Source organism: Heliangelus exortis, chromosome 3 (genome assembly GCF_036169615.1).
Source record: "Heliangelus exortis chromosome 3, bHelExo1.hap1, whole genome shotgun sequence".
Classification (NCBI taxonomy): domain Eukaryota; kingdom Metazoa; phylum Chordata; class Aves; order Apodiformes; family Trochilidae; genus Heliangelus; species Heliangelus exortis.
In genome coordinates, this window is record NC_092424.1 from 47408783 (window position 1) to 47436106 (window position 27324).

General features: G+C 39.6%; 1 protein-coding gene across 2 annotated transcripts in view; it reads left to right on the forward strand.

Annotated features, from left to right (window-relative positions):
• Window positions 1–27324, forward strand: part of AGPAT4 (1-acylglycerol-3-phosphate O-acyltransferase 4) — a 73953-nt gene that overhangs the window by 11905 nt on the left and 34724 nt on the right. The window contains exon 2 of one of the 2 annotated variants that reach the window (XM_071740467.1): window positions 110–352. The exons of the other annotated variant lie outside the window; for it this stretch is intronic. Within the exon in view, the coding sequence (XP_071596568.1) occupies window positions 175–352 (178 nt within the window). The 5' untranslated portion in view covers window positions 110–174. The remainder of the gene's footprint in view (window positions 1–109; window positions 353–27324) is intronic. 2 annotated transcript variants of the gene reach the window in all.

Below are 27324 nucleotides of genomic sequence, written 5' to 3' on the forward strand. Positions count from 1 at the left end.
ATTAACTTTCATTTTAGTGTATATAAGTGTAAAATGGAAACTCTTTTTTAATAGTCTGTTTACAGAAATAAATGCACTCAGTAACTGCTGATACTATTTGGTTTTGCAGGTTGTCTTCTGAATTTTGGGTCTGAAGGTACCTCTGAAGGTACCTTCTTGCTTTCTCAACAAATCATGGACATCGTTGGCTTTCTGAAGTCTCAATTCATTTGCCATCTTCTGATCTGCTACATATTTATAGCATCAGGACTGATCATTAACTTCATTCAACTCTTTACACTTATACTTTGGCCAATCAACAAGCAACTGTTCAGGAGGATCAACTGCAGGCTGGCTTACTGCATTTCAAGCCGTAAGATTTAATTTTGTTTTTTAAAGTCTTTTCATATTTTATCTTAAAGGAATTGGTAGAAAAGTTCTGAAACAGATTTCAAAGTAACCTATATAAAGCTCATTACTGCTTCCTACAGCACTTGCATCTGTGTGAAGAGGTGTATGCTTTGTTGAGGTGGTGTGTTCTTTTGAAATGGTTTGCTCTTTTATATTGGGATATTTGCTTGGCTCAGGATGTTGAAGAAATACTGCCTCTCATTTGGCTATCCATCATGTTCCATTAAAGCAAATGAGAACTATTGACCAAATAATAGCTGAACTTGCTGAGATGCATTATCTGTAGACTTACACTGTTAACAAGTCACTTCCAGTAGTGCTTTCAGTCTTTTAAAATCATGCATTATTTTGATTGTGTTTAAGTGTTTCATGTGTGAATCCTGTTCAGGACTGGGAAATAACAGTAAAAAAAAGAAAAATGTTTGATTTCATGTGCTTCTTTCCTAAGCCAGCTGTAAACAGTTGTTTCTTTGAATAGGCATTTCAGACCTTAAGCTGCATCTGTATGGCCTCCAACACAGTGTTGCAGAAATGCAGAAAAATGGTTTCCTTCAGGTAACTGTTCTGCTACTAAGAACCTGAAAAGGAAAACCATTTATAGCCTTCATAGTGAAGTCCTTGAAGAAGAAATCTGACAAATGCCTCGGATTGGAGGCCAATAGAAACTATTTATCTCTCATCACTGACTCTGATGTGCAACTGTTCAATATCCATCAAGTAGTCAGTTTGCAAGTACTATTAATTCATATGTATGAACCGTGGCATAAATATGGCTAAGTTTTTACCTTTGGGCTTGTGGCATAATGTATGTTGGAAGCCATGGAATGCAGAAAATACTGTACAGGTATATATAGGTATGTTGTTGTTTTTGTTATTATTGCTATTATGTCCCATTCTTCCTTTTGGCTACTTACTGGAGAGACATCAACTACTCTAGAGTCTCCAGACTGTATCCTTTAGCTGTCCTCAATCTAGTCTCATCTGTGCTGGGAGCTGGTCTCTGTGTAATAGCAAGTAATCCTGCATGCTTGTTCTCAGCTGTGCAAATGGCTTTGTTACCAGTGCTGCTGATCTGGTCTTCAGTGTTAACAACCCTGGAAAAGGTTGAGTTGGGAGATTTTTGCTCAGAAAAAACTATCTCTAGGTTAAAGACAGTTGTTTTAGCTCTACAACAGAGCATTTATCAATACACAGAGTACGGGGAACAAGCAGGAGGAGTTGGAGGTGTGTGTTAGGTTGCATGGCTATGATGTACTAGCAGTCATTGAAACGTGGTGGGACAGCTCCCATGACTGGGATGTTGTCATGGGTGGCCATGCACTCTTTAGGAAGGACAGACTAACAAGGCAAGGCAGTGGTGTTGCTCTTGATGTGCAAGAGCAACTGGAATGTACTGGAATTTCCACCCAGAGGGAGAAGTAGATGGGGTTGAAAGCTTGTGGGTAGCAATTAAGGGTCATGCAAATGGGGGTGAAACTCTCGTGGGTGTCTATTATAGACCACCAATCCAAGAAGAAGGTGCTGATGAGGCCTTCAATAGTCAACTGGAAGTAGCCACTAGATTAGATTCTTTAGTGCTCATGGGTGACTTCAATCCCCCTGATATTTGTTGGAAAGCCCACACAGCCAGGTATATCCAGTCCAAAAGGCTCTTGTAGTGTGTTGATGATAACTTTCTGATGCAGCTAGTTGAAGAACCAACTAGCAGAGGTGCACTGGTGGACCTTGTATTAATGAGTAAAGAAGGTCTTGTTGGGGATGTTAAGGTTTTAAACAGCCTTGGTGGCAGTGACCATGACGTTGTCAAGTTTAGTATTTTACAAGGAAGAAGAAGGGCTGTAAGTATGACCACAACCCTGGGCTTCCGCAGGTCTAATTTTGTACTCCTTAAGGATCTACTTGCAGGAATCCCATGGTCCAAGACACTGGAAGGGAAGGGAGCCCAAGGAAGTTGGTCAGTTTTTAAATGTCACTTCCTTGCTTGACAACCCTTTCTGTGAAGCAATTTTTCCTAATATCCAATCTAAACCTCCCTTGGTGCAACTTGAGGCTGTTCCCTTTTGTCCTGTCACTTGCTACTTGGGAGAAGAGACCCTTGTGCACTTCACTACAACCTCCTTTCAGGGAAAGGGCAATAAGGTCTTCCTTCAGCCTTCTTTTCTCCAGACTAAGCAATCCCAGTTCTCTCAGCTACTCTTTTAAAAACTTGTACTGTAGACCCTTCACGAGCTTAATACCATAAAATGGTTGTATGGAGTAACTGTGGAGTTCTGTTGTATATGGAGTTCTCTACTGTGAGTACAGTAATAGCACTACAGCTTCTCACTGTAACTACTGGCAATCCAGCAGGCCAAAGCCATATACTTTATCAGTGCAAGGCAGAGAAGAGGTATAAACCTGATTTCCAGTTTGAATCAAGAGTGAAGAGGATTAACTAAAGCAACAGCCTGCTTTTAATTGAATAGAGCAGATGCAGTGGCACAGACCAAGTTACCTTCAATAACTAGTTTTGGTAAATTACTGTCTTTCTTCAAGCCAATTATGAATCTTGGGTTGATCAGATAGGGTGAGTTTAGCATCTGTACTAACCTTCTTCTTTATGTGTTAGCATTGGAGAGAACTTTCTAATGACAGTGTTGCAAACAAAAAAATATTGGTTCTGATAAACTGCCAATTTTTCTGCTATAGCTTTTTATGAAACTTGAGTTGGGTAAGTGTTCTTTAATTGCAGACTAAAAGCCTTGTTCATCTTGAATCTCCAGCTCCCCAAAGGGTGTGTTAGCCATTCATCAGATTACAGTTTGTGTTGCTTTTATATCTCCAAATTACTTTTTATGTTTTATGATGTATAAGCTCTTCTTGTCTGATTCTATTATTCCATTTCATTGTTTTGTTGTGTTTTTAAGTTGTTTCAAGTTTAAATAAAACAAAACATTAAAAAACACCAACAAAACAAAACAAACCCTTAGGACTCCCCCCCTCCACAAACCAACCAAACAAAAACCCCCACCCAAGTCTTTGGACTTCTGACTTTTTCTGACTTTGAGAAAATATTTTCAGGCTCCAGGTTTATATTCACTGACTGATTCAACTGCCTGTTAATCCCACTTTTGTAAAATGACAGCCATGATAAGCTCTCTCTAATACTGAGCTCCAAAGAGTGTGTGTCTTAATAAGGAAATCGAACACTGCAAACCTCAGTAAGGTGGTAACAGTAGAAATTTGATAAATAAGTGTTCCTGGAAGATGGCATTAGATCAAAGGTTGGAGAAGCAATCACTCATATTTTTTATTTTAAAACAATTTAGGGACATCTTGTCCTCAGTCTCTTTTTCCAAAAGACTGGGAGCCAAGATGTATGCCAAGGAAGGAAGCACTTAGTGTGGAATGCATCGCAGTTGTCATGGATGCTCTTTCTTCCTGAGTGGGAAGATGTGGGAATACATCTTCCTCCTCCCCCTTATCTGAGAACAGCAAAACACCACAAAAGGTACGCACGTTTTTTCTGCTCTGCCTCATAAAGTTGGCCAAGCACACAGAGGGAAGAGGCTGTCTTGGGTTTTAGTGCCGGGGCACACATTGTTGTGTAGCTTGTTGGTGCAGTGGGAAAGTGGCTTGTACTCCCTGGACCGGTTTATGCCTTTTAGGCTGGTGCAGTGCTACCCTGTGGTGAGCAGGGAGTGCTGGACTCCTGATGGCTCTTTGGGACAGAATGCTGCTATGTGCCAGGACTATCAGAATGGGACATAAACATACAGGATCAACATACAGCCTTCTTTAGTGGTGCTGGGTATATTTACTCAGGAAGATATTTGCTTGTCTGTATGTGGGAAAAGCTCTCTTCTGCTGAGATGCACCTTGTGCTGCCAGGGTGAGTGCAGACTGACCTCCTGCTGACTCTCTGCATAAGAACATTGCAAAAACAAAAGATCTGCCAACAATGGCACAGTTGTGTGGACAGGTGCATAAAGGCATTAAAAAGAGATTGTCTTGGCTTCTAATCTGTCTTCATAAATAAATTACATAGTACTAATACCTGTTCTTGTGTTATGAAAGGGGTATTATTACACCTCTGGGTAAAGTTACACTATGTAGGTTACAGTTTGCAAGTCCCTCTGAGGGGAATGCCCTTTTCATTGAAGGAAGCACCCTGATGTCTGTTCATTGACTACAGAAAAAACAAGATGGAATCTGATTCTTATGACTGAGCTTTCCAGAAACAAAACTAGAGGAAATTGAGGACTGCTTCAAGTTCATCATCTTGGCTGGCTGTTCCAATACAGTAAGGGTAATTCCTTCCATGTTAATCCCAAAGTTTACTTTGTTTCCCTGAATGCAACCCACTGTCCATTTGGAGTTCAGAGGAGCTCTTGTCCATTTTGCTTATTCTTATCAATGTGGTGCTGGGGCAGAGAGGAGAATTCTGTCCTCTGGTGCAGTTGAGTCAAGGGCTGGGAATGGAGAGGGCCCTGGAGATGTGTGGCTTTCTTCTTCATCTGTTACCACTACCAAAATCTAACACTGCAGAGAGGGTCTGCTGTTGTTCAAAATATACCAAGTGTCCTTAATGTAACCATAGAATGATTTGGGTTGGAAGGCACTTTAAATATCATCTAGTTCCAACTCCCCTGCCATAGGCAGGGACACCTCCCACCAGCCCAGATTACTCAAAGCCCCATCCACCCTGGCCTTGAACACTTTCCGGGAGGGGGCACCACAACTGCATTGGGCAGCCTGTGCCAGTGTCTCACTATCATCACAGGAAAGGATTTCTCCCTAATATCTAATGTAAATCTACCCTCTTCCAGTTTAAGACCATTACCCCTTGTCCTATCACTACATGCCCTTATAAAAAGTCCCTGCCCAGCTTTCTTGTAGTCCCCCTTCAGAGACTGGAAGGTCACTGTAAGGTCTCCCTGGAGCTTTTTCTTCTCCAGGCTGAACAACCACAACTTTCACAGCCTGTCTTCACAGGGGAGAGGTGCTCCAGCCCTCTGATTATCTTCATGTCTCTCCTGTGGGCCTGCTCAAGCATGTCCATGTCTTTCTTATACTGGGGGCTCTAGGTGGGGTCTCATGAGAGTGTAGTAGAGGTGGAAAATCACCTCCCTTGATCTGCTGCTCATGCTGCTTTTGATGCAGCCCAGGGTACATTCGGCTTCTGGGCAGCAAATGTACATTGCTGGCTCATCAACCAACACCCTCAAGTCCACCCCAGGGTTGTTCTCAGTCCCTTCTCTGCCCAGCCTGTAATTGTGCTTAGGATTGCTCCAACCCAGATGCAGAACCATGCACTTGGCTGTGTTTAACTTCATGTGGTTTGCACAGGCTCACCTCTCAATCCTGTCAAGGTCCCTGTTGATGTCCTCCTTTCTTCCCAGCATTTCAGCCACACCATGCAGCTTGGTGTTGTTAGCAAACTTGCTGAGCGTGCACTCAATCCCACTGTCCATGTTGCTGACATCCTGTAGTGTTTTATTTATAAAGCAAACTCAGTTATACTTGTCAACATAGATGTAGCAAAAAGCTTTCATAGAGCACTTAGCGCTGCTTTCATTTCCTATTTGCAATATAGTTTTGACTAATGTGTACAAAATTACTTATTTTCAAGGGCTACTTGTCCATTTAAGTCTTTGCTATCTTGGTTCCTCACACTACATCCATACAAAACCACTGGTAAAGACTATGAAAAGCTGCAAAAAATGCCAAGGGAAAATTGGAGGCTAGATGTGGTAGTCATACAAGGAGGAAATGTTGATTGGAATCTTTAGAGAGCTAGACTGCTGCTTTAGACTTCTTTTTTCCCCCCTAAGCTGTGACATGTGGATGGCTGTTGAAATAGTGTACTAAGGAAATGCTCAAGTTAGTTTTAATCTATATAAAGTCTGCTACTGAAGGGAGAATAGTTACGGTAGCAAGGGGATCTGAATAGGCAGGTGCCCAAACACCTACCTGGGTGTTATACATCACTTCTGTAGCATAGTCTTAGGTTTCCTCCCATGTTCCCTGGAAACCTGAAATAAAGGTTTGTATGTCAGTAAGTTCCAGTCATCAGTGTTGATCATTGAGCTGTGTATAGTAAAGATTAGCTTTCTCTAAAGTCTACTTTGTTAGAATGATGGATGTCATTGCATCTTTGCATTCTTTTGTTCTCAAAAAATTAAATTCATATGGGTGTGTTGCATGTGACAGATTTTTAAAAGAAATATGCGTCAGAGATGAGTGTGTTAATATGTTAATAAGTCATCACACTGTAATGTTTAATTTTCTAACTTGTTTTATCTTCCTTTATAAGCAATATGGTAACATCCTTAGCACTGAATCATAAAAAGTATCTAGGGAAAAATGAGAAAAGTGACAAGAATGATCCTTTGGTGCTAGCAAGGACAACAAAATGTAAGAAAAAAATATTTGATTTACTGAAGCCATCAAAGTAAGGGGAGCGGGAGGTATTCCTCTGATATAAAAGCAATATATAACAAGTTATGAACTCTGTAGTACACTCTGAAGTATACTGCAGCCTCTGGTGTGTTTTCCAGCTCTTGTTTGCTTCATTCAGAGGTCTGAGTTGTCATCTAAGGGCAGTGGGGCAGAAAGAGACTTTGGAATGCATGTCACAGTTCTGAAATATGAACCTCTTGACTGTTCAAGTGATAAACTGTATAATGCCATTCATAAAATCAATCAGGATCCATTATAGGGGTAGTGAGGAGTTCACACCATTTTTGGTTGTAGATGTGATTTTTAAAAGTTTTCTTTTTGTTGCTGAGTATGGCCTTGTCATATGATGACATGTATCCCAGTATCCTGCTGCTGTGTTGTCTTATCGACTGTCCCACAAGTGTATGTGTGCATGACCACATAGGAGTACACACAGTTTCCTTCTGGTAAATTACATTTGCTCCTATTGTTGATCTCCCTTTTGAAGCCTTCCAAAGGGTTCAGGTAGTTCTCAATCACCCTGAAATTGAGTTTTGGCCTCAAAAAGTATTAGTTTCCTTTTACAACATACATTCTTCTTTTTTGTTAGAAATCATCTGTTCTGTAGTGTCATCTACTCTAATGTGTTAATGCCTCCGTCCAATCTGCCTCCTAATACTCTCTTCTACCTGTTCAGTACTTGTGGTAAAACTGCTGGTTATGTGTACAGTTCTTCACTGAGACCAAACCTTGACCTTCTCTAATTTGGAAAGACTGAAGGAGCCAATCACTGCTGCAGGTTCTCCATTATTTTGCTGGTAAGAGTAATATAATGTACTTGTTTTCAGCATTCATTGCAGCTTGAACTCCTTTTTCCAGACTGTATTATTGGAATTAGATTCATCACTACAAATAAGTCTTCCACAGTCCCTATCAAATACCTACATATTTTTCCCACTGCCATAAACTTGCTCTATCAACTGATAACATTTTAGTAGCTCTCATTTTATGCCATTTGCAGACATTGTTATCCAGTTTCCATAGTGGTTCAGATACTGATAGTGAGCTTTTGTGGATCAACCAAGACTTTTATGCTGATTGTAGACCTGCTGTGTGTGTGCAGTTCTGTTCTGTTCATGAAGGTGTGAATGACATCTGTGTGTGACCTTTAGCAGAGTTCCTAATCCAACCTAAAAGGGATGTGGTCTGTTAGGACTAGCTCTTAGTCAAGGAGAAAGGGACTGATTCCTGGGAAAACTGATGCGAAAAAAAATTTGATACTGGTGCTTTCTATTCAAGACTGGTGAAGAGCTAGAGAGGCAGTAGTCTGATCTTTGATGAAAGAGCATCTTCACAGTCACTGATAGTATTTTGCTGTTGCTGGAGCCTTTGTAGCAGTGCTTCTTTTTTTTTTTTTTTTTTTTTTTTTTTTTTTTTTTTTCTTTCTGATTCCTGATCTGCAGAAGGGTAATGTTGATAGCCTGCAGACTGGAGGGAGGAGTGGCAGGGAAGTAGTAGAAGGTGAACTACATTCTGTTTGATGTCTGGCTTTTCACATCATAAAGTTTCTAGCACTTCTTAAGCATTAGATGTGGCCAGCAAGCTTCCTAGATTCCTGAACTGGGATAAATCTGGAGTGTTTGTACGAAAGCACTTCCATCTGACACAACAGAGGAACATGGTATCTAATGATCAAAGTCATAGCACAGAACATGAAGTCATTAATGGTTGTACAAGTTTGGTGCTAGACTTGTTCATTCATTCATTAAGGATGAATATCACAATCAGAGGATCAAATTCTTCTTGAGAGGCATTGTGTATTTGTAGAAACCTCATTGTAGCTATAGGGTTGACTTTAATACCTAAAATGGGACTAAATCTGAAGGATAACCTCTTGATCCTATGTGACCTTCCTGCAGAGTAGAGCTCATTGACCACCAGCATCCCTTGCAAGCAAATGTGAACTGGCAGTGATCCAACACCCTGCTCCCTATTGAGCAACGTGCAGCACTGAAAGTTATACCTAGGTGATTCTCCCTCTCCCCAGAGTTTTAAAGTGACATAGCAGCAAATGTTGTTTTGGAATAGGTTTTTGAGCTCATCTTGCAGCAGGGATTTTAGCAAGTGGTCCAGTGAAAGTATCTGGTGTCTGACTAATTTTTTGAAGAAGGATTTCCAAAATGGTAGAAAGCAATGTTCCTGTATAGCAGGTACTGGAGGTCTTCCAGTGTGACACTTCAGATGAAAGAGCTGCTAAGTGCACATGCTTGGTACTCATCTATAGCTAGGTGGTTATTTCCTGTGGCATGTTTGCAAGGTTCAGGTTAAGGTTTAATCCTTGAGAATTATGTTGTTTTCTGACTTTGGAGACTGTTGTACAATCTAAGTGTATATTGCCAAATTTCCCTTACATACATCTTAGTGTAGTCTGTGCTTACGCATGCTTCTCCCAGCACCATCTTCAGAATTAGGGATCTTTTAACTCTGGATAAGAAGTGAAAGGGATAGAGGTATAAAAGATTACAGTGCAGTTGTCTGTGGGTATATTGTTTTGCTTTTCTGTTAGCCAATTTTTTATTAGTATTTTACATCTGTGTGCTTTTTCTGTACTCAAGCAAATTGCATTGGAGTGTCAATAACTGACATTTCCTTTCTCTCATGTTGTTCAAGAACAAGAGAGTACTTCAGTCTGATTATTCTTTAGCTCACTTAGCTATGTTTCTGAAGTGAATCTCCAGTATATTGCATCTCTTAAATGTGGGGTTTTCTTTGGAAGTTATAAAAAATGATCTTCCTAATACATGGGAGATTTTCCATTGTATATGAATTTCTTACTGCTCATTGGCACTTACATAGCTCTGTAAAAACAAACAAAAAATCAATATGGAGTATATACTCAGTATTTACTACTAATGAAAGATTTTGATGAATGAATGTATCTGCTGCCAGGCTTTTTCCCTAGTTTATATGGTACCTTATCTAAAGATGTCAAATATATGCTGTACCTTGATGAAAACTCTATATTGGTAAGCTAGCTGTAGAGAACTAAAGTATCTGTTACTTACTTCAAACTCAAACCCTTTATCTGCAAGGTCTATGTGACAAACTTTTGTAATGCTATTTCTACAAAGGCAAAAGATAGGGAAGGGGATATTAGCATTGTGGTGTTCATGAAAGTGCTTTCATTGGCTGGATTGGGTTATAGTTTCAGAAACTGAATGCAAGCTGATCTCAGATTAATTTTTTTCAGTGCGTTGTCCCGCAAAATACATCAATTGAAGTTTTATTGTTTGAATATGCTCTGCCCTTTGTACTCATAAAAAAGGAGGAATATACACATGCAAAAAAAGCCAACATGCCTCTTCAGTTTTCATACATTCTTAGTCTATCTAGAGTTAACAATTGAAAGCACAGTACATTTTCCTTCTGGAATGACACTGTATTTTCAGGATTTTTTAAAATACTATATGTTCAGAAAATTTCTGGTTGGATTGAAACTTACCATGGAGTTTGTTTTCCTTGTGTCTTCATGGGCTCTGAATCAATGTTAGAAATCTGCATTAATTCATGCCTAAAATTCAAGGCTTTCTGAAAGGTGATTTAAATTTCTTAGTTGTATGGCAGTGGCTTGTAGCTTCCTGCAGGTGCATGCAGTCCTCAGGTGAGAGCTGGAAAGGCTGGAATGGCAGATCCATGAGCCTTTGAGATACAAGCTCTATTCTGAAAAGAAGTGATATATTTCATGTGGAAAGGAAATGATGGTTGATAAATAGACCATTGTGCAAGTGCAGGTGAGCAGAAAGGCAGTGTCCCAGGAGCATCCCAAGCTGGGTGGGTTACTCTGTTTGCCTTAGTGACTTAAAGTTAATGGGAAAGACAGGATTTGATGTGTGCTGCTACTCAATCTGTGTGCCATATAAACAGGTCCTTGAAAAGTTCTTTTTCTATGTTGGAAAGGTGGCATTGTACCACAAAGAGCAGTGATAGGATATTTCTGTATTATGCAGGATATTGGTATGCTGTAGTAATCCTCAGGACCAGTTTTCAAAGGTAGTCCCTGTGAACAATAGAAGATTGAAAGTACTGTTAATTACTTTGCTCCAAATAGGATAGGAATGATAATGCTGTCTCTGGCCTTCATACAAAGAGTTAAGAGTCAGGATGCTGGAGTTGCTCCTTTATTTCTAGCCCGTGTCATTGATTTGTTTCTGCAGAAAATTCCTGCAATCATGATTGCATTTTTAAACAGGAAGGACTGAAAAGGAGCTGGGAAGGTTGTCTGCTCTCACATATGACCAGTGACTGCTGCAGGTGGGGGTTTTTGCCAGATACATTTCTTACCTTTTGTACCTATTAGTCAAATTTGTTCTACAGGTTTCTCTGTCTGGAAGGACACTTTTACTTAAATCTGGTATTTAAATTGGAAGCTTATTCCTGCCTGCTGTCTTTGAGACCTCATTAGCTCCTCAACAAGGAGAGGTGCTGGCCTCTCCTTGAGAAGCAGAAGGAAATGCCTGCTTGACTGCTACCTGCACTGACAGATCTGGTTTCTGTGAGGAACTGCCGTTTTTGGTTTTTTTTTTTTTTTGAAACACAGGATTATTGCTAAATTCCTTGTTCTGAACTGCTCCTGCAGATCTGTTTGTGCTTTAAGCCTCTTGTGCTTATGAGGCTTTGTTCTTGGGAGAGAAGCTGCTGTTTTGTAGGCAGGCTGTGTAGGGATAAAAGACAGGAAAATGTGAAATTAAATGTTTGAAGTGTACAGCTGTTTTTTTCTGAAGGGTGTGTTGCTTTTAACTTTCAGTATGGGGATACTTGAATAGTGGCTGAAGAAATGAACATTTGTTTCTGTGTTTTCCACCCCTGTAGCTCAAGACTACACTAAAGAAGGCAGCATCAATTGAAACCTCCTCATTCAAGAGTACATTAACTAACTTAAATTTTCTTCACGTGAAGGAAAACTGGGTTTTAGATTTTACGGGCATGAGGTTTGAAAGAGATAACCTGTTTGGTCAAACTTGAATGAGCAGTGTGCATTTTAAGACAGAAGGTGGTAGGGGAGTGAGAGCTGGGGGGAAGCTGAGCAGTGGGATGGTGTGCCAGTAGGCATGCAGTAACTGAAAGGGTCCTGTGCAGGTCAGAGCTGCTAGCTCAATACTAGAGGAATACCTTAATGTACGGGTTCTAAGTTCTCCCTTCCTATAATCCTATGAGGACCTCACAGTCTCTACCTTTCAGGGCACATTGAAGGCAGTGCATCTAATATCTTGCACAAAAAATCTGATTCTAATCTTGGTTGCCAAAGCAATTGCAGTTTGGCAGTGTTACAGGAACACAAGCTTGGCTGAATGAATTGTGTGTAGTTTATCTCATTTGCTATGTTTCATCTAAGAAAACATTGATTACACTTCATCAAAAAGGGTGGAACACTTTTTATCAATGAAGTGTTGACTTCATTCTGTAATGAAATGAAATAGATTGTGTTTGTGGAGCTGAGGCACAGCAAGCACCAAAACTATTGTTGTGTAATGTCAGTGTTCAAATTACAGCCATATTTTTTTTAATAAAGCAACATATTTTTCACTTACTACACTAGCCAGTTCATGCATGTGTACATGCAGGTTTTAATTTTATGACTAAGCAAGCATTGAGGTTAAATTTCCAAGATCAAACCATAGATAAAGCTTTAGCTTTGTCATGGATGTGACGACTCTAATCCTTATTTTGTGTAACTCAGCACAATGTAACAGTAACTACACTGGAGTTGAGGATTATTTTTAAACCAATTATGGATCTGGCCAACCGAAGTGAATGTCAGTGCATATTTGAGGGAGAGGGGGGAGTGAAGCAGTGAAAAAAAATACCTGTGTACCATCAGTCTAAAGGAACTAATGTTTACTTATGACTAATGCAAAAATCATATTTCATCTCAAAGTTGCGTTTGTTTCTTACAGATTACAGAATCAACTGGGGTGTGTGTGTGTGTAGGATTTGCTTTCTTTGCTGGCTTGTTTTGGTTTGGTTTTAGCTGCCTAACAAATCATCCTCTCTTCTAATCTGTGATTGTTAAGTTGAAGTCATGCTTACAAATTCCTAAGTGTTGAGAGGGGGTGGTTGTTACCACTTTAAAGTAGCTTGCTTTGTACTTAATTTTCTAAATGGCACATTTACAAAGTGTTCTTTTTAGCAAATTTTTCTTTCCCAGTCGCTTCTATCTCTGTGTAGAGCATGCCTTTGAGCAGTTACCAGTGAGCACTGGTCTCAGAAGCCTGTACAGGTACCCTGTGCTCTGTAAAAGAATGCTGCTTTGCACACTTGCCTTGGGGCTGTTTCTGTACACAGCATGCCCTGCCTTTCGCTCTCTACATCTAACAAGTGAGCAATGCAATTTGGGTGCTGAGGCCAGCCTAGGGCTTCCACTCTGCCCCCCAGCTGATGACTGTGATTTCCCTGCTTCCTGTCCACGTTCCTTATTGAGGTGTGTGACTTTTTTTTTTTTTTTTTTTTTTAAATAAATGGCTAATTCTGGTTTGAAAATCATAGTACATCTTAAAACAGAGTTTTGAATCTGATAAATATGATAATCTGGTTTAGGTTTATTTTTATTTTTCCTTTTGGCTAATTTTCTTCAGCTAATTTTGTCTTGCATCTTTCTCTGCAAGATGTACCTTTTGCACAAAGTCCATAAATCTAAGTTTCCCTTGCTGAACTTTTTAATCTTCTTGCTTGGCCCACTGCTGTGCTTCGTCAAGGAGTGATTGGATGTGCTGTAACATCTGCATTTGGAGGACTCTGGAATGACTTCTTCCTTGTGGAAGCCTCCATGCAAGCTTCATCCCACAGAGCCAGGCTGTTGAGGGAACCTTTACATGCCATCTGGCCTGGAGTGTTGTCTTCTGCTCTTGTGCTGGTTTTTTTTACAAGCTTTCATACCACTGGCAGTCAGAAAAAACCTGGAAGGAATGATACTCACAGCAAACTAGCCAGTGTTTTCTGTCCTTCATCTGAACTTGCTGACATTGCTTCTTCCACTGCTATCAGGCTATATGGCAATTCCAGTTGGAGAAAGATCTGAACTGGTAAAAATTCAACAGTTTTTAAGTAACAGGACCATGGTGAGAGAGGACTGGAGCACTTTTAGGCTATTCCTCTCCGTTTTTCCTGTTATCTTGTGGTGTAAGCTGTTGTTAAGATATTGAAGCAGCAGTGTTGGTAACACAGGAGGTTACTGTCAGCCTTCAAATACCATTGGTGAATTCAAATGCTAAATCGTGTTTATTTGCACTGGCTTTCCACTTTCCAGCTTTTTTGGCAAAGCTTTTAGAGAAGATCCAAATGGCCTGCACAGAACCTCTAAGACCTCAGGCACAGTGCGAGCTGGCAACCTAGCAGCTGTCTGTCCTCGATGGGTTTGATACAGCCACCTGAACTGGGGCTGTTACTGTGCTTCTCTTGGATTCAAGTGGCTCGAGTCCTGAGAAGACTCCAGGTGACCACCAAGAAGGGTTGATCTCAAAAAGCTGTAAATCTTCTTAATGCAAAGAGGAAATGTCAGCCTACATGAGTTAAAGCAGAGTATTTCAGTAAGCTGTAAATTAGTACAGTGTTTGGCCTCAACATTTCTCAAATGTTGAGAAAATTGGGACAAGAAACATAATAAAGATATTTCAGAAACCAATTCTACAGCTAAGTTCAAGGAAATAACTGACTCTTGCAATAGGCTGGGAGTTCAGTATAGTTTTGATCTGTTTGTTATGGAAGAAAATTCTGATTCCTGATGTACTCTGTTTAATATTGTATCACCAGCATCTTCTTTTTCTTGGTTGTTTTTTTTTTTTTTTTTTTTCCCCTGTGATTCTATTGCACTAGAAATACTTGTGCTAAAGTTCAAAGGAATATCAATACTGTGTATAATCTGATTTTGTGAGACCTCTCTAATCCCAACACATGTACACCTTGTTTGCATGATGGACCTTTGCCTTTTAAGGGAAGCAATAGCTAGTCCTCCTGTACCTCCTTGAAATAATATGTCTGGCTGCTACTCTTCAGAATTTGCAAAGCATTGAATAGGAAAATGTCTTGGTTACCTGAGAAGCACAGCCTGCCTCTTTTTAATTGACAGAGGCTGTCTTTCTGGAAACTGAAGAAGAGCATAAACTCTGAGCCTGATGATTGTGCAAGGTTGCCATGTACCATGTAAGCTAAAGCTATGTTTCCTTGGAAAATTACTCCATGGAAATAACTCTAAGAGTACAACACTGTTGCAGTAGACAGGCAAAAGCAAGAAGCTCCTTTCCTCTGTGCAGTATTTCTGCAGTCTTATATTCAGCCCCTGGGACTATAGAGCAGAAAGCTAGTGATGGTTTTTTTGGTTTGAGTAGCGAGAGGTTAGGTTAGGTTGCAATATTCTGCCTGTGGATTTTTTTTTCTAACTTTCTTGATGCATTTAAGTTCTGAGGAGATATTAATCCAAGCATGATCAAACTAGATGTGATTTGAGAGGCGCTGATATTTTTTTCTATCGTGTAATATTGTTGTATGCTTTGGGTGTATGTCTTTGTTAACAGAGTACTGTTTCTGATGTGTGTTACCTTCTTTGCTTAGAAAAGATGTGGCTTTTTGAACATTTATATATTTAGATAATTTCAATTTGAGGGGTTACAGGATGCACCCAGTACAAAAATCACATCATTATATATACTTGAAAGGTATATTTGATCTGTATCTTTTCTAATTCATGAAAGCCATTTATTTGAGTTGTAGTTTCTGACCTTATTGTCCCTTCAATGAACACTTTGTGAAAGTTACTGTTAGGGATTAAGAAGCTAAAATAAGCACCAGGACATAGTTCTTGTCTCTCAAGACCTCATGTGATCAGATGCTGTAAGACTACAGGAAGAGACAGGGAATTCATGGAATGGAAGTGAAAAATGAGTAATGGTTTTGTTCTGAACAATGTTCCTGAAGTTACAAAACTTCTGTGGCTATTCACCAATAACCTGATGATATAACACAGGTGCTCAGTCAGCATTTTGTTTTCTGTCTTGTAACTCAGATAGAATATGTTGTACATGAGAGGACTAAGTAGAAGTTCTTGACTTAGCTCCTAAAAACAAATTGTAGGATATAATACAAATTGTAATTTATATTTATTATATCTGATAATATGTGGGTATTTCCTGTGAGTGCATTAGTTATCTAAAATCAAAAGCCAAACTCAAATACTAATGGAAGAGTACAACCTCAGAAACCATGACCCACAGTTTTCTTGTTCTGCTGTTCTACTGAGATGATAATTCCTTCTTTTTTTTTTTTTTTTTTTTTTTTTTTTTTTTTAATATGTTTACACGTCTGTGAAATGTAACTCCTAGTAACTAGATACTTTTATTTAAAAGCACTGCAGATTTTATTGGCATTTAAATTACTTTTTGCTCAGTTTCCTAATAAAATTCACTTTTCTTCCAATTTGTGCTGGAGATTGCTTTATATGGCACCTGGTACTCTCTTATCATCAGAAATTTTACTCTGAGATACATTCACATCCTTTCTTGTCAGTAACTGAAAATCCAGGTTAAACATGTTGAAACCAACAAAAGCAACAAAAATGATAGATTTTTTTTCCCCTTGGTATGCTATTTTGTTGTGAAATTCTTTCTTTCCACAGTCCAGATTTTTGTTTTCTTTGAAACTAAAGTGGATAAACATGCTTTATATAGGAATTAAGACTATTGTAAGAATATATAGCAGGAGAGACATTACGTGGAAATCAGTTTTTCTAATATGTGGATTAAATGTTAATGGTTCACTTGAAAGTCAAATAACTTCACTAATGTTTAGATGATTTAATTAATACATATGCATTGCAATGCAAATGGCAAAAAATACCTAGTCACATCAATGTGTGGGTTGTTGTTCTGACTAAAAGTGTGAGTCCTATGTATGGACAATATTAGTAGCCCTACAATTAAATTTACAATTAATACTAATGATTTGTTTTGTTAAAGAAGTCAATTGTGATTGAATAAATACAAGTTAAGACGATGACAGCTATTAACTTGGTTCAGTTTGGCTTTTGTGTATATGTGAATTTTCAGATCCTGGAGCCCTAGAAGTTGATTTTCAGCTGAGAACTGCTTTGGGAGTGGTTGCTCACTGATGCTGCTCTGCTTAAACATAAATCTTTGCATACTGCTGCCAGATACCTGCTTCTTCCTTCTCCAGTGAATGCTTATTGCAGCCTGTGGCACCATAACTCTGTAGTGTGTTTCTCAAGCAGTGATGGAAGAGGAGAGACATTTGTCTATAAGACCGTCTGTTTGGAAAATCCTTTTTTCTTATGACAGAAAAAGAGGACTGGAAATGAGTTTCTGTGTCATTAGAATAAATTCATACTATTTCTAGCAGCAGTACAATGTGCTCTTTTTAAGATGAATCTGGTTCAATTTATAAAGCTGTTAGGTATTTTTAATCTACCAAAGCAATTAGAAGAAGCTTCAGACTATGTCACCTGTATTTTCAATCACTTTTGACATGGTTGTTTTTCTGTTAGTCATATTTAGCCCAAAGTGGTTTTTTTCCTGTGCTGTTAACATCCCACATTCTTAAGCCTTATTTGTGGGGAGCAACTCAGTCCTCTGTCAGCATTTGTTTGGTAGCATGCGTGAGCCAAACTTTATTCTTTTCTGGTCATTCTGGTAGCTCTGGTCTGCATCTATTCTGTTTCAGCTTTTTCTTCCTGAGCATGGATGTTTAGTACTGATGTGCTGGCAGAGAGATTTATCTCAGTGGTGCAATGTGCTATTCCCTTTCTCTTCTGGAACAAACATCCTAATGCCATATTTTTCCTTAAAGGTGCATAATATGAGCTGAGCAGAAACTTTCAGTAGCAAGCTAATGTTCCCAGATATCTCTTTCCTCTGTCATTTCCAAATTACAAGGCTCTATTTTATTAGTTCTGCAAGGCATCACATAATGATCTGTGCTATCAAAATTAATGCCATTTATGTTACCTCTCAAGGCGCTCTGATTCTTAAAGCATATTGTGACTGTGTCATCTGCAAAATTTATTGATTTGGGTTTTATGTTTTTCTTCAGACACACTTGAAAGAGATCCTTCTTTATCCAGATTGACCAAAAAACAATAAAAAGGCATAGTTGCACTTTTTAGTTTAGTTCTACTTTACAGGTGTTTGCTAATCTTCAGTTGGTTTGATAGCAATTTCTTTTATTGTACCATATGAATTGCTTAGTATAGCCTGATTGTGTTAGATTTAAAGGCTGTCTTTTGCCTATAAAATCAGAGTTAGCAGTTATGACATACAGAAAAATTATAGAGGGTTTGTTTCCCTAAATTCCAGCTCTTGCAGACATCACTTATGAATAAATCTTATTTGGTTGTTTTTGGTTTTATTTCCATATCTCAGCTAGATATGAGAATCTTAGCCACTAGCCTGTTGACCATTCAAACACAGAATTTATTAATGAAAAGGGATTTCTTTACAGCTGTACTGTGTACAGCTGGTATGGATGGTTTTTATTAATAGCCTATAGGGTGCTATGTTTTGGATTTTTCACTAAAACAGTGTCAGCAACATACCAGTGTTTTGGCCATTGCTCAACAGTGCTTGTGCAGCATCAAGGCTTGCTGCCCACTCTCCCTGCTCCCTCAGCAAGCAGGTTGAGAGTGTGCAAGAAGCTGGGAGAGGGTGCAGCCAGGACAGCTGACCCAAAATGACCAAGGGCATATTCTGTGCCATGTAACATTGTGCTCAGCAATCAAAACTGAGGGGAAGGCAGTTTTTTGGAAGGCAGCCACTACTTGAAGGCAGGCTGGGCATCATACTGCTTGTGGGAGGTATTTGCTTTTGTGTCACTGCTTTTGTTTTTGGTTTTTTTTCTCCCCCTCCCCCTTTATTCTTCCTCTTTCCTTATTACACTGTCTTTATATCAACCCATGAGTTTTCTTGCTTCTGGTCTTCATATTTTCTCCTCAGTCCCACTGGGCACCAGGGGAGTGAGCGAGTGTGTGGCTCTTAGTTGCTGATCAGGGTTAGCCCACAACAGTCCTTTGGCACAGCCAGTTTGGGACAACACAGCTGAGGAAATGTTTGAGCAAGGAAAGAGGATAATCTGGATTCTTCTGAAAGCTGATTTTGCCATAAAACAAAGCAGGGTCAAAAGATCTTCATGAGAGATCCAATTCTGGGATCTTTCATGGGTGAGAGATGAAGATGGGTGTCACAACATTCCAGTTGTCTGTGGGTATAGACTGAGTCCCAGATGAAAAAAAACTAACAATGTATGAGGGGGGTTGAGCTGCTTCAGTAGTACAGCTCCTGCTAGCTTCATGGCTTAGCTGCTTACTGGGGCTAACCTTTTGCTCAAATACTATGAAAAACAAGTTGTTCCATAATCAAATTAATATTGAGTTCATCAACAGACTTCCAGGTTTTTCCCAGTGAAACAGATTATGCATCCATTCCCTTCTTCACGTCAGTCCAAACCATCCTGACCTACTCATACTGTTTTTTCACAGTAGGAACTATCATGTCCTCAGTTATTGAGGTACAAGAAAAGCAGAAAGCTACTGTCTTTAAAACTTAAGTTGTAGTTCTCATCTGCTCTTCTACTCCATCTCTCCTAGCCTTTCCTGTACTGACAGGTGAGTTCTTTTTCTGCCTGGCATGCAAAAGTTTACAAATATATCAGATGTTTTTCAATCTCTGAAATCCTGGTCAAAACTGAGAAAATTATTTAATTGACTGTACACATCTAGTCACTCTTGTGTTTAATACTATTTGTAATTCTTTCTTTTCGTTCCTTAGTTTTTAACTTGGGTTTGTCTCTTCAAGTATTTGCTTTCCTTTACTCTGTGCATGCTGCAGGTCTTGTAAATAGCTGATGTTTCTCTGAAAGTTTAATAAGTTATGCAATATTTTCAACTTTTATTCAGAGCAAGTTGTTCCTAGCCCTTCTGGTATCAGGAAAGAGCTTGAAAATAAATTGAAGAGATTCAAATACCTGGTGGCAAGTACTCTTGGTATTATACAAAAGTTTATATACAAAAGGAGCAAATTTGTAACGTCTGCATAGTTGCTGGATTTGATTTTTTGAGTCTGTCAATTTAAGATAGCACTTGCTTATGCTTAATATAGGTCACCCTGCTCTCATTTGAGCTTCTGTTTTGGGATTTAGATAGTGATATGCTGCCCTAACCATTAAAATGGGACTGGAGTAACCTGATATGTACTGATCATCCAAACTATTATTGCTGCAACAACCCCATTAGCAGGACACAAAAGTTAGTCCTTTCACACTCCCCTGGGTGAGGCATCATGTAGGGTCATTTTTTATCAAGGCATGCTGAGAGAGGAATGTGTGATGGATCAAATGGTGTTTTGCTTTGTCCCAGAGTGGGTCTGCAGCAAGGTGTTTGGTTATCCTCTTAGAATGCAATTTCTGTGCAAACCCAAGCTAAACTATCTGATAGGGTCTATCAAATGCTATATCCCTGATCACTGCAGAAGACTTAACACCTTCTTTTAAGTTGTTTCACAACAGTTTTTTTTCATGTTTTCTGTCCCAGCACTTATCTCTTAAGCCTGTCAGGGCTATTACAGATGAATGTACTGGATTCCTGGTTTGTGTACAATGAATATTGAATAATTTAATAAAAAGCATAATTTAATATTCATGGAAACCTGACCTCGGCTACTTCTTGCTGTGTTAAGATACTTCCTTTCTGTAAGGACAGAACAAAACTTTTCCTGATATTCCTGTGCATTCTCATTTAGGAAAGCTGCTTCCTAGTATAGATGTTGTGCAGCAGTTGGGGCAAAACAGCTCTTGAGAATGCTTCTCCAGAATGTCTTCTGTGTCCTAAGAGGCCACCTCAGCAGAATGTATTACTGAAGAGTGTATCAGAAAGCTATGCTGAACTTCAGTATGGTGATGTATAGTGTCCAAATCCTTCATTTTGGAATTCAAATTTACTTCAGAAATAGTTGCATATAAATAGCAGTTGACATAGGGAATAATGCTGGTTGCTTAAAATAGCCTCAGTTTGTGCACAGTAGAAAAGCATGTTAGTGATGTTAAATCAGTACTGACATCTGAGGCCCCACCTGCTTTTCTTGGGAGCAGTTGGGGTTACTTGTGTGAAGTGCTGTTTGTTAGGCATCATGAAGAACTGTGACAGACAGTGCCTGACTGCATGGATAGCAGGAGGCTGAAGTGTTTGGTTTTTACTGTTTGGGATTATGTTTGCTGATTGGACAAAGGCAGCTTGGATAGAATTAACAAACTGGATAATGTAAGCTATTTGCAGTGAAAGTGTTGATTATTGTTAGACCAGTTGATACACTTGGAAAACTGGAAAGGATTTGCATGCAGAAACACTTCTTCAAGCTTAAAAGAGAAATTGCAATATTCAGGTTAAATTCAGATTGAGAGCAATTGATTGAAGGTTAATTTATCTATTAGGGCAACTGGGCTGGTGAAGGGACTCGAGCACAGATCCTACGAGGAGAGACTGAGGGAGCTGGGGCTGTTCAGCCTGGAGAAGAGGTGGCTCAGGGGAGACCTCATCACTCTCTACAACTCCCTGAAAGGAGGGTGTAGCCAGGGGGGGGTTGGTCTCTTTTCCCAGGCAACCCTCAGCAAGACAAGAGGGCACGGTCTCAAGTTGTGCCAGGGGAGGTTTAGGTTGGACATTAGAAAGAATTTCTTTACTGAGAGGGTGATCAAGCATTGGAATGGGCTGCCCAGGGAAGTAGTGGATTCTCCATCCCTGGAGATATTTAAAAAGAGACTGGATGTGGCACTCAGTGCCATGGTCTGGGAACTGCAGCAGTAGTGGATCAAGGGTTGATGATCTCTGAGGTCCCTTCCAACCCAGCCAATTCTGTGATTCTGTGATTAATCCATTAAGTCTGTGAGAAGAAGGGTTGGTACCTGTGAATTTGGGGAGAGTAGGGATACAGGGCAGAGAAAGTCAGGCAATTGTAACTGAAACACTGATGTTAGTTGAAGGCATTCTGTCACACTGGTGACAGAAACCATAACTTCATAATCATCCTTTCCAGCTATCTTCTGACTGATCTTAGTATATTATAGAGTAAGCTTTCTTTGAGAGGAGGCAGAAGTAATTTGTATGAATTCACCAAACACAGAAAATATTCGTGTGTGCTCTGGGCACGCATATGCTGTGTATATGTTGTTTCCTCCTCTCAGCAAACCTTCTTCTGTAAGAGAATGAGTAACTTTTTCCAAAAACATCTTGGAGTTCTCTTGCTAGCTGGAGTTTGTAGTTTTTGGACTTTGTTTCAGGCTGTCATTTCCCTCCTGCTGCTAGCTAAGTTCCATGAAAAATTTAATGTTGATTGAGGTCTTTATTATGAACCTAATGGTCATAATGTATCATTCTTAACAGTGGAAAGATTTACTCAAAGCAGGTAAAAGTCATGGCAGTATTTTTTAAATTAAACATGTGCAGTCTTAAAAATAATAAAACCTGCAAATCAGCCAAGCATATACGAAGAAAAAAATATTTTCAGGGTGTGTTTGTGTAGGAAGTTGATTAAAACAAAGTGTTGAAACAAGACTGGTGTTCCTTTTGCACAGTGACTTGCAGTGAATGCATTGTAACCATTTTTCCTTTACTACACATTTCCTCTGTGGTGGTGCTCCTGTGCAAACCAGCAGAAAGCCCCTGGTGTTTTGGGCAACAAGAAACCACATCCAGAAGAGATGCAGCTGCCTTGTTTCATGCCTGTAGGAAGCAAATCTTGATGTCATAAGAACTTGCCAAGCTGCACATTTTATTTCACTATTCGTTGGTATTAACTCCTTTGATGGACACATGGTATGCTGCTCAGTCATTTGTGGCAAAAGCAGCACATTGTCTTTAAATGTAAGGTTGGTGAAGAGAAGTACATTAAAAGACTTTTCTTCAAGCAAATGCTGAAATAAATGAGTCTTGCAGAATAAATATGTGAGTGGGATGGGTTGTGTTTATTTTTCCCTTCAAGCACATCCAGTAACTTACTGTGATGGGTGGGAAATTAAGAGTCATCATTTGTGCCTTCCTCTCTGTTGGTGATTTCTATCCCTAAAAGCACAGCATGTAATTCATTGTAGTGTTATTCAAGGGAGTTGCTTAAAGGATCTCCCATGGGGACTGGGCAAAAATCTCCAAAAGCAGACCTGCAGCCAATAAAGATAGGTTTTGTTTTAAATTTGTGTGCATGATTTTCCCTCCACCAGTCTTCCCGTTTTTGCTGCAAAACAGCTGTAAAGGAGGTGAAAAGGAAGTCCAAAGATAGCAGTAATTGTATCACCAAGTAGAGTAAATAGCGGGATAGGAGATGAGTAGTGGTGCTGAGGCAAGTGGGGGCTGGATTTGGTTTTCACTGCTTTTTAAGCCATTAGGTTTATGCATTTTCCTAGAGGTTGAAGGCCAAGATCTTTACCTTGGAGTGGACCAGATTACTCCATTACAATTCATTAGTGCTCATCTGCACAGCAACATGTGTTGATCATGTAGGGTAGCAAATGGGAGGGAAACTCCATGAAGCTGAAGAGCTGATGCATTGTCTGTCTGTCTGGGCTCCATAAATGACCTCCTCCTTATCTTGGGTAAAGGAAGAAGGCATTGCTTGACTTGCTGGTTTTTTGTTTTTGCTTTTTTTTTTTTTTTACCCCAAGAAATACCTTTTTTGTGTCCCTTGCAGTAAATACACATATGCTTTTTTATAAAGTTATTTTAAAAAAAATCATGTTCTACCTCTGAGCTCCAGTGTTTCATCTCTGAACTCCAATTGCTTTGTGTACCTAGTCAGTGAAAGCTTATAGCAGAACTTACAGCAGAACAAGTTTTCCTCATAATTACTTGTAGCTCCTGCAGAAAAGAACTAGAATAGCCTCTGTAAGGAAGCTGTGTGGTCATCAATACTTGAAGTGTTTTGAAAACCTCCGGGGCATCTTTGCAGTTAATACAGAACGTATCATTCAGGGGTTTAACCCTGTCTGTGGTACACAGAGGGCTTTCGAGTGGTCCAGAGCAGAAAACAGACTTGTTTTTCTTAGTTACCTGTAAACTTAATTTGTTCTATGGAAAATGTTCAGGAGGTGCACCTAGTAGGGGTAGTCTGAAAATCTGGAAGAGTAGTAAGTTATTACTGTAAGTCATTCTTTCACAGGCAGGCATAGACTGGACTATTTTATCTGTCAATCTGTCTTTAGCCTTACTTTTACATTTATTCATTTGGAAATGCTTTCCAAGTTTTTTATGCAGCGTTCTCAACTATTATACAGACATTCACCCTTGTCTCGTCTTTGAAATGATTGGTCACAACTTTTTATTTGTATTGGAGGGTTTGCTATGCTTTATTCCAATAAGAATTTTTTAAATTCTCTTCGTGTTGCCTTGCTACATAGGTTAAAGAAAATTAAGAATGTCATAAAGGGAAACAGTTCTGTTGCTCTTTAAACAGGTTACATACTTCCTTGAGATCTTCAAAGTATTGTACTTAGTGAGTCAATACATAAGTATGCTTTCATTTGTATTTGATAATAGCTATTTTTGTATAATCTTGTAAGCAAATGTTTCTGTGGTTTATCAAGAATAGTTGCCTGAAGGAATTACTAACAACTTCTATAGGACAGTGTTAACTTTTTAAATGACTCATTCTTGCAAAACTTAGAGGTGGAAAGTAACAAGTCTCAGTAAACTCTGTGTGTGTTTCCCTTCTCCTAAATGTTTTTCACATAACCAGTTATATGTCAGGTCAGCCTTGGAGGTGTATCTGTATTAGGCATTTGAGAGCAGGTTTTCTCCTTACCATCAGCCTCTCCTGAAGTTAGTTGTAATGTATTGCAAGGGCTCAGCTTCCAAAGAGAGGATGAGAGATTTCAAGTTTTTCTAGTTTTAGTCCTTCCTTTGTATTAAACTGTGTGTGTCACTGGAAGAGTTGCTTGGTAAGGTAGGAACCTCCAAGACAGGGGTGAATGAATTTACCAGCTCAGTTGTGATGTTCAAACTCCAAGCATCTGTAAAGGGGCTGGGGCAAAGCCTTAGAAATCTTGGAACATCTCTGTGATTGGGAGCAAGAGATTCTTTTCTTTCCCCTGTACAAACTCATTTTTAGTTATACAGTCTGACTGGTGTACAAAGAGGAGGAAACATGCACTGATCATCTACACTGTGACTGAGAGTGTATCAGTGACCTTGTGCTGCTGAGCCACCACGAGTTTCTGGCTCATGAATTTCTGTGTCTGGTTGTGGTATAAGATGGAAGCACAATGCAAGAGTAGCACAAGCTGACACTACTAATCATTGCTTGAGAACCACAAAGAGAAAGGAGGCTGGGAAGATGGGGAAAGAAAGAGTAGGGAAGATGAGGGGAAGAAACGTGTTGAGAACTTAAGGCCTATCAGATGGTATTGATTGTATCTTAATACAGAAAGCACCCAGTGTCTGCTTTGTGTTTCTGCAGCAACTGCCTGAGCACATTAGTGACAAATGGGCATGTGAGGTGAGAAAGAGGAACCTACTTCTGCAGTATTTATTAAAATAATAATTCTACTCATGTGAAGCCTGAAGAATCAAACCGTGTATAGAAATATTTTTGTCTATGTTTTTTTGGAATGTATTTGAGACTGAAAATATGTAACTGAGGAGCTCTATTCATGTATCATACCTGTATAAATGTGATTCATGAGGTATTAATCAAATTCCTTAGAAAAAGACAAAATAAAAAAATGCACTTGTGGAACCTGCTCTAGTGGGAGGTGTCTTTGCCCAGGCAGGACTTGATGATCTTTAAGGTCCCTTCCAACCCTAACCGTTCTTTGATTCTATGATTCTGTGAAGTGGAATGGCTTTGAAGTTGTTTTTTTTTCCCCTTAGGTAAAGTTGGCTTTTTCTTCAAGAGTGCCTCACATTCATGTTCTCTGCCTGCTTGTTTTAGGCACTAGAGTTTAAAAATCAGACAATCCCATCTGGCACTCATTTCTTCTTAGCTGGACTCCTAGTTAAGCAAAAGACAAATTAATCCTGTCATTGACATCCATTTTTTTCTGTGATTGTGGTCTGCCCAAGGATATAACTGTAGCTTCTGCAAAGGTTTGCAAATTACAGTGTGTGTTATTTTCCCTCTCTTATGCAGTTTTACTGTTTTAGGGGGGGGAGGGTTTGTATTTCCAATAAAAATCTAATACAAAATATGCCCCTGGAAATACGTAAAATTGTGAACGTGTGTCACAAGGCCACTTAGCAGGGGAAATCTGGAAGTGCAGCCAAGCCACTTCTGTATCTCATCAGCAACCCTCCTTTATCTCATCAGCAACCCTCCTTTAGGGAGGAGTGGACAAGATCAGTGACCAAAATTGACCAAATGGAGGATTCTATCCCATATGCATCATACTTGGTATAAACTTGAGGGATCACGAGGGTCAAACCCCTTCCTGCTTCCCCTTCTTCACCTGTCCCTATTTGCTTTGGCATCCTGGGAGGATTCCATCTGTTCCTCTGCCTGCAGTCCTGATTCGTGCCAGCCCATATCTGTGTGTTCTTGCGTCCAGCTCCTGACTGCTGCTGACCCCAGGAGTCCAGCCTGGACTTTCCCAGGGCTGCCCTGCAGCCTCGGTGGTGATGTGAGAATTACTGGGGGAGAAAGAGGAAGAAAGTGGATCATTTGACTGTTTATTTGTATATATTTAATAATTTTACCTTTTTATCATTACTGTTTCATTAAAGTTGTGTAGTTTAGTTTCCAACCCATAAATCTCTCTCCTTTATTCTCTCTCCTTTCTTTCTCAGGGAGGGGAATGAATAGAGAGCATCTGTCATTCAGTTAATTGCCAGCCCAGCATTACACCGTGACAGGGCTGAGCAACCCCAACACTCTCAGCCATTCTTCACAGGAGAGGTGTTCAATCCATCTGATCATTCTCATGGCCCCCCTCTGGACTCACTCCAACAGGTCCATTTCTTTCCTATGCTTAGGACTCCGGAGCTGGACGCAGTACTCCAGATTGGGGTCTCATCAGAGCAGAGTAGAGGGGCAGAATCTTCTCCCTCAACCTGCTGATCTCGCTACTTTTGATACAGTCCAGGATACAATTGGTTTTTGGGGCTGCAAGTGCTCACTGCTTGCTCATCTGGAGCTTCTCATCAGCCAACACTTCCCAGGTCCTTCTCTTCAGGATTGCTCTCAACCCATTCTCTGCTCAACATGTATTTTAAAATCCTTAGCTTTCATTGGAAAATCACTTTCCAACCAGTGAAATAATTGTTCAGTTTAGGTCTCCCTCTACATCTCTGACTTGTTTTGAATACTGTGTACTCCTGCCACAACAGTAATTACCTGCCCTGGTTAGAAATAAGCAGGGGAACTGACAAATGAGTAATTTCTCTGTACCATAAGCGTGGTTTTATCATTTTAAAGTAATGTTATTTGAATAGATGATTGTCTACTAGCTTGTCTGTAGCACCATTAGAGGAAAATTCATTCA